At 48.3% G+C, this 14336-nt stretch overlaps 1 protein-coding gene across 1 annotated transcript in view; it reads right to left on the minus strand.

The window, feature by feature from the left end:
* CCHCR1 (coiled-coil alpha-helical rod protein 1) overlaps positions 1-14336 on the minus strand; it is a 149439-nt gene that overhangs the window by 47475 nt on the left and 87628 nt on the right. Inside the window, exons 11-12 of the mRNA XM_078641730.1 lie at positions 12776-12888; positions 12252-12330 (exon numbers count right to left, since the gene is read on the minus strand). Of these exons, the coding sequence (XP_078497856.1) occupies positions 12252-12330; positions 12776-12888 (192 nt within the window). The remainder of the gene's footprint in view (positions 1-12251; positions 12331-12775; positions 12889-14336) is intronic.

A 14336-nucleotide genomic window follows, 5' to 3' on the forward strand; every position in this document is an offset into this window, starting at 1 on the left:
TGGCATAATGCCCTGGTTGCTGGCAATGGAAGCAGGCTTGGCTGACTCGGGGCCCTGGCTTGGCTTGGGGGAACCCTGCTCGCGCTGTGGGAGGAGAGGTCCCGGACTGGTTTCTGGGGGGGCTTCGTGGGGACCCTACCTGGGCCCCCCTCTGTCTATTCCTACCCCCCCCTCCCCTCTGGCGGGGAGACCCTTGTTCATTTCGGCCATAGTCTGCCCCGGGACCCCGGGGGACTCTGGTGCTCACCCAGCGATCTGCCTCGACGGCCAGTTTCCGGGGGTCAGCCAACCGCCGGGTTACTGTCCAGAAGGTGCTGTCTCAGTTCCACAAAGCAATTCGTGGACAAATGTTCGTAGGCAATGAGGTCAATGAGTCCCTCAAAGGTGGACACCTTGCTGCCCTTGATCCACCCTTCCAAGGCCCGGCTGTAGAAATTCACATATTCTACCCATGTGGTGCCGGGGATCTTTTTGCAGTCTCTGAACCGTTGTCGGTACATTTCTGGGGTGAGCCCGTACCTTGTGAGGAGGGCCGCTTTCATGTGGCTGTAGGAGGTTTGTTCGGATGATGGTAGATCGAGCAGGGTGTCTCTTCCCTCGCTCAGGAATCGACCCCACAGCCTGGCTCCCCAATCCGTCCGCGGAACTCGGTGGGAGGTCATGGCGACCTCGTAGGCCTTGAACCATTGCTGGATGTCATCGTTCTTGTAATACTCCTTTACCACATCCTTGGGGATGTGGACTTTGGGTTCCACCGGGGGAACGGCCTCTCGGGTCCCCGGTGTTCTGTTGTCGTCGCTCCGGGCCTTCAGTTCGATCTCCTTCAGGCCGCGCTCGTGCTCCAGCTGGAGTCTTTTTCCTTTGTGTTCTCTCTGGAGTTTCTTCTCCTCCAGTTCTCCTTGCAGTCGTAACTGCTCGATGGCTAGCTTCTTCTCAGCCAACTTGAGCTCTCCTATCTTCAGGTGTGCTAGTTCTAGCTCGTGGTTTCGGTTGCGCTCTCGGTCGGTCATCTCCTCTGGTGACAGACCTCTCTCCGTGCTGGGACTCCGTGTCGGGGACTCTGCTCGCTCACCCTCTTGGGCGCGGGTTTCGGTCAGTGGCCCTCCCTCTCCACCGGCTTCAGTTGGCGGGGGAAGATGGGCTCCGGCCTCGACCCATGCCGTCAGGGCTCTTTGAAAGTCCTCCTTGGTGCTTAATCCTGTTGTAGCTATATGGAGATCCTTGCAGAACTGCTTCAGCTCTCGGTGCGTATAGTCTTCCAGAAGCTCCATCTGGAAGGTGGTCTTGTCGTTCGTTAGGATGAGACTCATGGTTGTTCTTCGTTCGGGTAGTGTGTCAGTACTGTACGATCCCTAGACGTAGGTTCTTATCGCGACGCTGCCACCAATGTTAGAAGGGGCGATCTGAGGGCCAGATTGTGCTCACCTGACCATCCCAGGACCCACCTCTCCCACAGATATTGCCGAGTCTTATCGTGAGGTCCCCACCGGGGAGGACTTCGAGTCTAGGATCGTACACACTGAACTCACACCACACTTACGAACGGACAGCACACCGTAGGTATTCAGTAATAAGTTCTTTATGAACAGTAAAAAGGAATCAGCACTCTTATTTACAAGCGATCGAGGGATCGTAAAGTCTTTTGGAATTCGGGAAGAGGGAAGCGGGACAGTCTTAGTCTTTTAGACCAGTACGAAGCGTACCCTGCGCACAGCTCTCAATCCTCGAGCCGGGGGGTACGTGAGATGATGGTCGTACTAGCTGCTTCACTCACGTCGGGTCGGCTCAGGTCGTGAAGGTAGCGTCGATGGTCCAGCCGGACCAGAGTACTCCTCAAGCCGCGACAAGGTCAGCAGGGCTCGATCCGGAGATGTCCTTGAGGAGCCGCGACAGCGTCAGCAGGGCTCAGATGGTTTCGAGTTCAAGCTCGAGCCGCGACGAGGTCAGCAGGGCTCCGAGGTCTTAGTCGGTCTTTGAGAGGACGAGCCGCGACAGCGTCAGCAGGGCTCCGATGGTTCAGTTCCGTGTTATGAGAGGGAGCCGCGACAGCGTCAGCAGGGCTCAGCGATTCAAAGGTTCAGTTCTCCCAAGGGTCAGCCGCGATCAGATCAGCATGGCTTTCTTGTCCAGGATACAACTGCCCGCTAGTTGTGATGCGGGCCTTGATATAGTCCAGTGGCCCTTTGATGTCCGGACCCTCGCAGGCGGAGGTCTCATGCCTTGGGGGCTGGTCGTTGGCGAGGTCCGGCGGTTGGCTCTTTGATCCTTTGATGATGCGTCCGGGGATTCCCAGACGCCCAGCAGGTCTGGAGCCAGCACTCTGGGAGGCCAAAGGTGCGATCGAAACCGGCCAGAGGTGTGAGAGAAACCAGTCTCTCAGGGGAGGCCGGAGGTGCCATCGAAACTCCCTGTCTTATCTCACTCAGGGAGCCCTTTATCCCCCAGCCGGGACTGGTGCGCCTTGGAGTCTGAGTTTTGCTGGGGCCGGGGTTACGCTAGGCTCAGGGAGTCAGGGATCTCAGGAAGGGAAAATGGCTGCCGGGCCTTGTGGGGCATGCAGGTTCTAGGCGCTCGGAGCCGGGAGTGGGACGGGATAAGCGGGGCTGGTCGTCGGTAACGGGTCTGGGCGTACAGGGAGCAGGACGACCAGGGAACTCTAGGTGCATGGCTACGCTAGCGGGGTGCTGAGGAATGCGGGGGAACTATGCCACGAGGCCAGGTCCAACTATATGGCTCTACGGCTGATTGCAGCAGGATCCTAGCACCTGGAGACGCTCTACAAATCCATTGATGATCCTGTCCAGAAGCCATTGCCAAACAAAACAAAAAACTATCTAAGAAAGGGAACGCACAGAAAAAAGGTAGCCTTCTTTGCTGCAAAGCTGTCCTATGACAAGGAGCAGAATGAAACATGCAAAAAGCATAAGAACTTCTTGAAAGGGGAACTATACATTCACAGGAACCAATGAAATCTTTTCAATGGTGAACAAGGATTCTTTTGTGGCTCCAAGAGCATGGCTTGAAGGTGTGGTCTGGTTCACAGTACAACAGCTACAAATTGGCTTAAAAGAAATTTTGAGATGTATCAATACAGTTAGGTGTATACTAAGTGCAACTTATAACTCACACTAGCAACCCGTCCCGACGTTGTCCGGGTATGAAAAAGAATGTGTGTAATGTGTGTATTTGGCGAGGGCAATTTATTTCAAAATCTCGCGGTAGACAACATTTTTTGTTTCGTTATAATAGGGACGGAGAAGGGCCAGCTGCATCCCTGGTTGATGTTAGCAGGCGCATGTAATTGGTGTAGTGATCCGCCGCCTGAGCCCGGCTACAGCCCTGGTTGATGTTAGCAGGCGCGTGTAATGTCGTTGAATGAGAGAGTGATCAGCCGCGGGTAAATCCGTTTAATGAGAGAGTTCAGTGACAGCGAGTAGGAGAGGCTGCAGTAATTGTCCCGGCAGACACGCTCATTTGCGTGTTCCCCCGCTTGAGGCCCAGATGCAGGCCTGTTTGATGTTAGCAGGCGCGTGTTCCCCCACTGGAGGCCCAGCTGCAGCCCTGGTTGATGTTATCAGGCGCTTGTAATTAGTGTACTGATCCGCCGCCTGAGCCCGCTAGAGCCCTGGTTGATGGTAGCAGGCGTGTCTAATTTTGTTGAATGAGAGAGTTCAGTAACAGCGCGCAGGAGAGGCTGCAGTAATGTTACTTATCAGGCCTCCAGCTGAACGCGTTTGTCATGCCCCCAGCACACGGCCACAGCAGACGATCTTCTGATTAATGTACGACCCACATGAAATGAAGGGCGGAATGCAGCACACGCCCCCAGCGTGCCCCTTGATGCGGCGCAATTGCGTTCACATGGCATGAAGGCCGGACACACGCCCCCAGCGTGTCACGCCCCCAGCAAGCCCCTTGATGCTGCGCAGCAACGTAATTGGCGCTTGTATGTACGACTCACATGGCATGAAGGGCGGACACACACCCCCAGCGTTTGTCACGCCCCCAGTCCACGATGTGATGGCCGTACCACACGCCCCCAGCATTAGTCACGCCCCCAGCCAACGCCCACAAGGGACTACTTTGCTGGCACGGTTCTTTTACCTTTTAAATGTATATGGTGTCCTACGGTACAATTGTATGTCTTGCACTGTATGATTGTGACTAACACCACTGTTTCTTAAAAAGTTAATAAAAACAATAAAAAAAAAAAATAATTAAAATGTATATGGTGGCCATCTGAAAAGCCTATGTCCTTCTGCTGCAACTGCCCTTTCCAACGCTGTATTGGGTGTTGTGATTGGTGCTGTAGTTACTGAGATTACCCGCCTCAAAGGTTTGGGCTTTTTTTTTTTTTTTCTTCTTACTAGACATAACTTTGTAAATGGTAACAGGATTCAAAACTCTGGCATTGGGTTTGCAATAACCAGGAAAGATGTTCTGCCTTCCCAATCTGTCGAGAAAGCGGCAGCATCATAGCATGGTTTTACTGAGATAATCTGAAAACGCTAAATATAAAAAAAAATTAAAACACCTCATGATTGGCTAAACTATCCATGCTATCCAAAAGAAAGCACACAGCCTTAAAAACAAGAAGCTCAACCTTTGGAAGACATCATTTTGTCATTATTCCTTGAGAGTGAGACAAGGTGCGTACAAGTGTCTGCATTATGGCATCCTAGCAAAGCCAGGAAGCACTAAAGAGAACAGAAGGATAATCTTGTGCACAGACACAACAGGCTGATGTTGTAGAGATGGCTGCCATCCATACCAAGGAATCCTATTGCACCTGAGCCAGAAAGATAATCTGTGGTAGGAAAATGTTTTATGTACCTTACAGGATAAAAGCGTAAATTCTCGCAAGCTCACACGCAGTGTATGTGACCAAGTCCTAGAACGAGGGCGACTGGGGGATGTACTCGTTTGGCACTAGTGTTGTGATTAAGCATATGAGAGTAGGGCACCCGAATGAGCACTCCAAAGTGGAGATGCAGAGGCATGAGGAAGGAGATAAAGAAACCCACACCAGAAGTTCTCCAACAAGCTGAAGAGGAAGAAGATGGCAACCTACTGCAAGCAGTGGAAACTAAGTTGTTCAGCAGAGATTAACAAACATTCTCCCAGGCAATAATACCTGGATTAAAAAGATTAATGACTCTTTTCCAAGTTTAAAAGGAAAGTGAAGTAAAACATTTTTTTCTTATTGTTTGCAAAATGTTTAGAAAAACAAATTAAGAGTTAAAACACAAACAGGGTTCTGTCACTGGTGATCTCATAAATGATGTAAGGAATGGTGTCACTTATGAAGTCAACGTTGAGGTCATGTGGGATGTCATTTGCAAAGCAAGATGAAAATGTATGTTATGGTTTGAGCCGCGAATCATAGCTGGTGATTTTCAGTGGTGCGCAGCATGGGCTCAAGCCATGCAGCAAGCATCCTTTGGCTGTGTGTGGCACTAGGCCTTGCGCTCAACCTCCCATGGTCACCTACACGCCCCTGCCCTGCACGGGCTTTGGCCAGGCGCAGTAAGATTCTTTAATGACCTTACAGGCTGTGTGTGCAACATCCAACGTGCAGCGGACAAAGGTGGCTTTGCCATCTGAGACACCATCCACTACCCCCGCTTCCTGTACTGCTCTGGGAAGCGCTTAAGGAGCTCTTTCTTCTCTTCCCACTGTGCCCTGTCAAAGCATGACTGGAGTAGCACCAAAATGGCTAACCGCCAATGGGTTGCCGCTCAGACCGTTTATAGGTCTATTTTCTTACTCTCCTTGTATGGAGGAAGAACATTGTGATTGGCCTGAGGAGAGGCACACTTGTGGGCCATATGCACCACCAGGGAGTCATGTAGTACTTGACCCTTAATATTTGTTTGGTCACTGAGAAAGGGTTTACATTTAAAAGATTAAATTGGGCTTTGAGTGGGGCTGACCTCAGTTTGAAAAGGAGAAAGCTCCCTTGTGATCAAGGTTCCCAAGAGAGTTGAAACGCATAAGGTTTAAAAGTGAACTGCTTCATACTCCAAAGAAAATAAAGCACATGAAAATGGGATATGGACATCTTCTTTGTGAAGAGATATTTATATATTCACTATATAAACCAAAGGTTACAGGGATATTAGTAAGGAAATATAATTGTAAAACCTTAGAAATTCACTGAAAAAACTAAGGTTACAGGTACGTTATTGTTAGGCCCAAAACCACAAACATATAAATTACGTCCCCACAATGCACTGCTTATGACCTCCCATATTGCATTACTCATAATATGGTCAGTGACATCACTGATGACATCTCAAACAACATCACTGATGACATCATCCACAGAACCACTTCCACTCATACACCCACTCACACACGTACTCACACACCCACTCACACACGTACTCACACACCCACTCACACACGTACTCACACACCCACTCACACATACACCTACTCGCACAACCACTCGCTCACCCATACAGCCTCTCAACAGAGCCATTTGCTCACCCATACAGCCACTCACACACCCACACAACCACTTACATACCCATTCACACATCCATAGAAGCACTCGCTTATCCACTCACTCTTCAATACAGCCACCCACAAACTTACCCATACAGCCACTCACTCCCCCACCCATACAGTCACCCACTCACCAATACAGTCACTCACACAGCCACAGAGCGAGTGGCTCACTCTTCAATACAGCCACTCACACACGTATCCATACAGCCATTCACACAGCCCTCACTCACCCATACAGCCAATCACATACCCACTCACCCAGCCATACGGCCACTCACTCACCCACACAGCAACTTACACAGCCACTCACTCGCCCATACATCTTCTCACACTGACATATTCACCCATACAGCCACTCATATATGGATACACTGTAACACAGCCACTCACATTATATGGTAGAAACATCACTCATTTGCAGTACACAAAGTATACAAATTTTACTTTTGTATTATCTTGGTATATATGTGTAACACTCACACTTATAGAAAACACTTACAATCACTGGATGATGTCATCAGTGAAGTCATCAGTAATGCCATTGACCAGGTCAAGAGTGATGCAATATGTGAGATCATAAGCAGTGCATTGCAGGGGCGTACCAGTAATCTTTGACGAGTGGGTGTGAGTGGCTGTATAGGTCAGTGAGAGGGTGTGTGAGTGACTGTATGGATGTGAGAGTGACTGTATGGATGTGAGAGTGACTGTATGGATGTGACAGTGACTGAATGGGTCTGAGTGTCTGTGTGGGTCTGTGAATGGGTGTGTGAGTGCCCATGTGGGTATGTGAGTGGGTGTGTGTGAGTGCCTCTGTGGGTCTGTGAGTGCCTGCATGGGTCTGTGAGTGGGTGTGTCAATGCCTGTGTAGGTCTGTGAGTGCCTATGTGGGTCTGTGAGTGGGTGTTCGAATGCCTCAGTGGATGTGTAAGTATATGTTTGGGTCTGTGAGTGGTTGTGTGAGTTCCTGTGGGGGTCCATGAGTAGGTGTGTGAGTGACTGCGGGTGTGAGAGTGCCTGTGGGTGTGTGAGTGCATGTGGGTGTGTGAGTGCATGTGTGTGTGTGAGTGCATGTGTGTGTGTGAGTGCATGTGTGAGTCTGAGTGGCTGTGTGAGTGAGTGGCTGTGTGGATTTGTGAGTGCCTGTGTGGATTTGTGAGTTTGTGTGCGAGTGTCTGTGTGGGTGTGCGAGGGGGTCTGTGAGTGTGTGAGGTGGTCTGTGAGTGTGTGAGAGGGCCTGTGAGTGGGTGAGAGGGTCTGTGAGTTGGTGTGTTTGTGTGGGCCTGTGAGCGGGTGTCAGTGTGGGCCGTGAGCGAGTGTCAGTGTGGGCCGTGAGCGAGTGTCAGTGTGGGCCGTGAGCGAGTGTCAGTGTGGGCCGTGAGCGAGTGTCAGTGTGGGCCTGTGAGTGGGTGTCAGTGTGGGCCTGTGAGTGGGTGTCAGTGTAGACCTGTAAGTGGGTGTCAGTGTTGGTCTGTGAGTGTATGTGTTTAGGTATGTGAGTGCCTACATGGATCAGTGAATGGGTGTGTCAATGCCTGCATAGATCTGTGAGTGGTTGGGTGAGTGAGTGCCTTTGTAAATGAGCGTTAGAGTACCTGTGTGGGTGTCTGAAAATGATTTTTTTCTTTTTCAAACGGTGCGTCAAGATCCGTTGCGTATTTACATGGGAGAGGCTGCGCAGAGCCTCGCGGGGGATCCACTGATTCCCAAAGTGAAAAAACCCCCCAATATAACTCAATTTTGTAATACCCAACATAGATCCTTCTGACCCATGGGGGTCAGGGTGCCTCTACCCTGACCCCTTCAATCATTTTACAGAAAAATGTTCAGTTCATGGGACCGTTCCCCGATATTTAAAATGGCGGCCTCAACCTCCCGGTCAGGCAATGACGGCGCTAGGCGAAAGAATTCATGGTTCCACCACGGGAGATCTGCAGATGGTCCGCATCCATATACAAATCTGATATACAATTTTGCTTATCCTTATCGTCCATTAATGCACCGGTCATGCCAGAGTATGCACACAGGGGTTTCTGAAAAGTAACTCCCCGTTGCATGTTGAATCTCTCAACACAATGTGAGGGATTGGGCGGCCATGTTGTTCAATATGCTTTCATCTATCAATTGTTGAAGTATGGGTAGACAAATAGGTCCAATCCGTAGCACTGCCACAACTACTGCCATGACTTTGAAAAAGACTATTGGTGCAGGATTCAAGACTCGCAAACACAGATATTTCAATTGTGTCTTGCAGTTGGGTATACGTGATGAAGCATTCCTACATCTATTTATGCTAAGCAATATACCTGGTGGAGGTGAGAAAACATCTGATGACTGGGCCAGCGTGTGGAATTTATCCCCCGACGCATGTGTTCACATAAGTCAAAACCAGGATGAAACAGAACTTCAGTCTCTAATGCCTCCTAGTGCCAGGAGACCTGCGGGCGATTGATGTGCTACATAAAGAGTCATTAACATGATCTTTTTTTTGGGACCAAAAAGCAGCAGGAGTAGATTCTTTGTTGCTCTGAAACTTGGGAACCTTCACTGCAGCTTTCATATCTAGCAGAGTTTGATCTCCTGAATCAGCCACACCAGGTGTGAGGGTTTTAACACCTTTGGAAGAATGGAAGGTGGAGCCAGGCAGGAAAATAGTTAGATATTTCCCACATTGGGGTTCTGGACAGTCAACAGAAATGTGCAATTACTGTCTTGCTAGCCGAGCCTTTCCTATAGCTGCGGAAGGCTGTTGTGCACCTTTGCTTTTTGAGTTTTCTGGTTCTGAAAACACTGCTTTTGCTGCAGTTTTGAGCTCTGCAGTTGCGGTTGTTTTCCAGAAGGGAAGAGACGTCAGATGCAGCCCTCATCCCTTGAATTGTTCTTTAGGATTATGCTTGCATTTTGCCAAGACAAATGAGTTTGTTTTGGCTCCATCTACTGGAGTATTTTCTCTACATAAGAACTCACAAGAGAGGAGCCTTTCTGGATCACTTTAAATTCCTGTATATGCTCTCACAGTTCTTGCTCAAAAAAGTGCTGAGGGGGATTCGATGGTTCTCTGTTGTATCAGCCTAGCAGAGCTGTGGATCCACCCACTCCAAGCTGCAGTAGAAGTTGTGCAGACTTTCTTACCCACTGTGCTGTCCTTTTACTTTCCCTTTTTAGGTGTCACAGGAAGAATAGTAGGTGGCATGCTAGGCTGTTCTAACAGCCGATAATATGAGAGAATCAAAACTAAAATTCTATAATTTTTCTCTCTGTGTCTATCCACAGGCTTAATGGAAGCCGGAGTCTTCGGTATGGGAGGTGGGCTTCAACAACTCCCCAACCAGCAGTAGTGGCTCAGTATTACGTTTTCTTGCCGCTCCATTATTGACCTACAGGAAAGAAACCACATCACCCCTGGAGAAACAGCAAGCTGGAGATCCTGGAGACCTGGCTAAAAAATCTGCTCATACCGGCCGAGAATGAGGTGTCTCTTCCATGAGGAGCATGTTATCCGGAACTTCAGGACCCGTAAGGCTCTTCTCCTCGAGAAGCAACAATGGCATTTCCTTTTCTTCTTTTTCTTCGCAGGTTCATCCACTCTGGGCAGATGAGGACTTGTCCTTATCAGGTTGACATGGAGAAGGAGGAGAAGCTGGTACAGTAATAGGCACTACAAGTGTCAGAATCACAGGAGGTGGCATTGTTGAAAGCTATGATTCTGCTGAAGTACAGGAACCCTCCAGACTTCTATGTTGTCGAGAGGTACCCTCTACGGGAGAGATGAGGTTCCGGGGAAGGGAAATCCATGGCGTTAAAAGCTGGAAAAACGGTGTTCCAGGGATCCCACATGTTCTACTCTTCATGGATATCAAAAAGAATCCAATGGTAGAGGATTATGTACAGTCAGTCATCTGCAGATATATTTATTTACTGTATAGTATGCATTTTTAGCTCTGCATGTAAAGGTGGAGGCTGTGCCACGGGGGGATCCCCGCAACTAAAAAGTGTCTATTCACCTCTCGATTTGCCAGTGGATTTGGCAGCCTGGATGAGGTTGGGGTTGGTAGAATGCAAAGCTCTGGTTGGAGTATCATTTTGTACCTTTTTTCTAGGTAAGAGAGAGTTGAGCTACTTATGGATTTAAAGAGGACAGAGGATTTTGAAGGTAATCGTATAAAAAACTGGAAGGCAAGGGAGTTTTTGGCTTTAGTACATGGTGTGTTTGTTTTTTCCATTCTCTATACGGGGGACACGCCACACGCTCTGTACTTTTTAGAATCTGGTAAACTGGCTAGCCATAATATGGAGAAAACTCACCCCACAATGAGGATTGGATGGTGGCGGGTATGACCAACGGGGACATGGCATCTTGGAGGCTATAAACTATGGGTGCGCACTCACAACTAGTTTTACACTTACTTTGTGAAGTCATCATACCCAGTGACAGCCTAACAGTGAGCATGTCCTTTGGGTCTATGCCTGGCAGCTCCATGCGTCTGCATGGAGTTTCCTAGTTCTTTCTTCTTTGTTCTTTTCTTCCTTGCGGTTGCAGCATATATCCTTTTAGTGTCACTACTTGCTTGTCTGTTTCTTGTCCCCACTGTTCTTCCTTTCAGTCTCTCCTCCTCCTTCACCGGTATAAAGGTTGGGTCCTGATCTTCCCAGGGTTCATTATGGTGTTCATCAAAGAGGTGTGTTAGGTATTGAATTAATGAATTACTGAGACAGGCATGCCTTATGTTGATGACCTTTTATTGTTCTGCTCACTGTGGGCTTGTATTATTTGATCGTGGTACCTTTGACTAATTCAACTCCGTGGTTCCTGGGTTCATGAAGCTGCACCATCTTCTGCGACCGGACCAGTGATTCTCGCTCTCTCCTAACCGCTTCCTTGGTTTCTGAGGTAACACCACCTCTTCCAGTGTGGACTCAGATTTAAAGGGATGGTAGTGATTGGCTTCGGATTGATGGTTCTCCTGTGAGATTACCCACAGCAGAAGTCATGAGCTTGGGGGACAGCTAGCATTAGTAACGCAGCACATTACATTAGCTATGTTTTGCGGTACATTTTATTTTACACTTACCATGAGAGGGTTACTGCACACATTGACATTGGTAGACAAATGGTGGAGGTTATCACATAACCTTCTAATTCGTTCTTGGGATAAATTCCTTCACGCGAGAAGTCATTTTAGGCAGCTTTGACCTCATACAAATCTCAGGGATCTCCCTCTTTGTAAGAGCCCTCTAGTATAATCATGTTCTGCAACTCGGATGTCAAATGGCTTCAGCACCAAGTGTCTTGGACGGCCAAACTTTCACAGTTTAATGCTTGTGAATCAAACTTGCTGTAGGGCCTCCTTATATCTAAATATTAGAAGTATCAGAGGTCAAAAGATGTGCAAATATTGAAATTGATGATGGTGAGCGAACACTGGTTTTATTTCAAAACAGAGTTTAGTATCTGTATGTGCTGCTGGTCTTGACAGAGCAAGGAATGTGTTGATCAGGAGTTTCATCAAATATATATCTAATTATTACGGTTCCTATTTTGATAATAACCAAGTCTCTTTCTGAGGAAGACTGATCTAGCTTGTAATGGTCATGGATGTCCTGGAAATCATCCGCCTTTCAAACACGCTAAATGGATTAAACCATTCCCCTCCAGCTCATCGAGACCAACATGACTTTTGTGCCAGCAGGCCTGAACTACTTTTGCACACACTATCCCAAACCCTGGGTGTAATCCTCACCTGTCTCTTCCAGCTTCCTGGGCTCTGTTCCGTTCCTCCAACTGCAGCCCAGCAATGGCCATCTTCCTGGCCACCATCCCTGCAGAAGTAAACAAATACATGTAAACTCAATCACGGTCATGGAAGAAGTCGTGCTCATTGCACCTTCTTCCATCAGGGCTAGGCCTTCCCAACAAATGAAGTGAAGGCTGCTACAAGTAAAGGCCTTGATGGAAGGAGATTGCGAGAGTCCCCTGAGATGGAGGCCTGGAGCAAGTTAGAGGGAAATGGCTAGAGATAGCTGAAGACTTAGCAATACAACACAGAAGGTGCATTATGAAGTATGAGGGCAGACGCCCCAGGAGCTGGCAGCAGTACACCTTTTCCACTGGTAGGGTGGTCGAGAGACTCCTGTCCTAGCCATATGGTCCCATTCCAGCCCACAGCCTGCATGGGAAAGCAGGGAAGTAATGTAGATGGTGGGCATACTTGCAGGGCCTTAAACTCCAGAATGAACGCAATGAGAAGGAAAGCCATAACCAGACCTTGGATTGTGTCCACTCTCTTTGCTGCGAAACACATGCGCTGGCCCAAACTCCCGAGGCGAGCAACAGCAGCCTTCAGCCCAGACTCCTGGGTTTCAAAAACCTGGTGGAAGCTGTAGAAAGACAAAAGCAAAATTAGTAGCTTCCTGACGAGGACTGTGAAGGCCAACAGGACAATTTAGAAATCTCCCTATAGCTTTGATTATTCGCCTTCCAAATATTTCACAGAGTGGGTTTAGAAGTCTCTACAACAGCAGTTTCTCCTGATTCTGCCAAAGTCATGGATAGCATGCCCCTTTGAGACCACTGTAGATTTGTTTGTTTACCAAGGAAGGTGAATCAGTCTATCTGTGCAGGTCTCTTTTTTTTCCTTTTTTTTTTCTCTCTCTCTCTCCTCCTCACCTCCTCGCCCCCCACCCCCACCCCCAGCCTTTGTGGGTAACAGTTTATTTTCATGTCCTAAAGATAGCTCTCTGGGAGCTGAAGGCAACACAAAATGTCCAGAGTGCTGCACAGTCTCAAGTGGTGCTTCCAAAATGTTCTCAGGTGAGGATAGCCACCAGTTCATAAATCTTTGTCCAAACTATGACTTTTCTGATCTTGTACTTCGAGGCTCTCATACTCTCTGTAGAGCCTAAGTGGGGTAATGTTACTTACCTGTAGCAACAAGATTCAAGATTTTTAATATGAAGATTTGGAACTCAGAGTACAAAAAAAAAATTCATTCAATATACAGTACATGGAACTCTGAAATACATGATAAAAAACAATCACCTTACAACTTAGGTCTAAGGCCCCGGACACAAAAAAGTGCAAATACGCAATCAGTTCATTTAAATAATATAACGCAATACTAGGCAGGCCTAATAAATACAACAAACGAGGGAAGGAAAATGTTTTAAAGTGCAACGCTAATACAGTACTTAGCACAATAAATTAATGTCATACTGTGCAAACGTATTTGAAACCTAGAGTACCAATTCCTCAAACTCGTGAACCAGTGCAATTACTTTAAAATTTACGAACATTCAGACAATTTTTAAACTTTATTTTTTGACATTTTGCAGAAATTAAACAACCAATAACATCCCCCTATTGGCATCAAAACATCACATATGCACATTGACAGACTCATTAAGGCACGGTTGGTTGACCAGAGGTCACACTGAAATACATAGTTACCCATGACACATTGCATATTATCAGGCAACAGTTAACGCCCTGCGAGCCCTGGGCCAGTCCCTACACCTCACTCCCCCTCCACCGTGACTCCGGGGGCGTCCCCAGTATCATCCTCAGCGCCCGAACCCATCAGTGAGAATAACTCTCCACTCGTCCCCTCTGACTCACTATGGGAGGCGTGGTCCAGGACCACTATCGTGCCACACATTACGCGCCAGGCCAACAGGTCCTCCTGCAGCTTCTCGTCCCTCCTACAGCTCTGCATATGTGCCTCCTCCGCCAGGGACAGCTCCCGCACAGCACTCAGCCACCTGGGAATCTCCGGGGCCCTCTGACCCATCCAAGTGATAGCCACCCTGCGCCTGGCCAGCACCAGCAT

This window comes from Lissotriton helveticus, chromosome 5_1 (genome assembly GCF_964261635.1).
Source record: "Lissotriton helveticus chromosome 5_1, aLisHel1.1, whole genome shotgun sequence".
NCBI classification, from domain to species: Eukaryota; Metazoa; Chordata; class Amphibia; order Caudata; family Salamandridae; genus Lissotriton; species Lissotriton helveticus.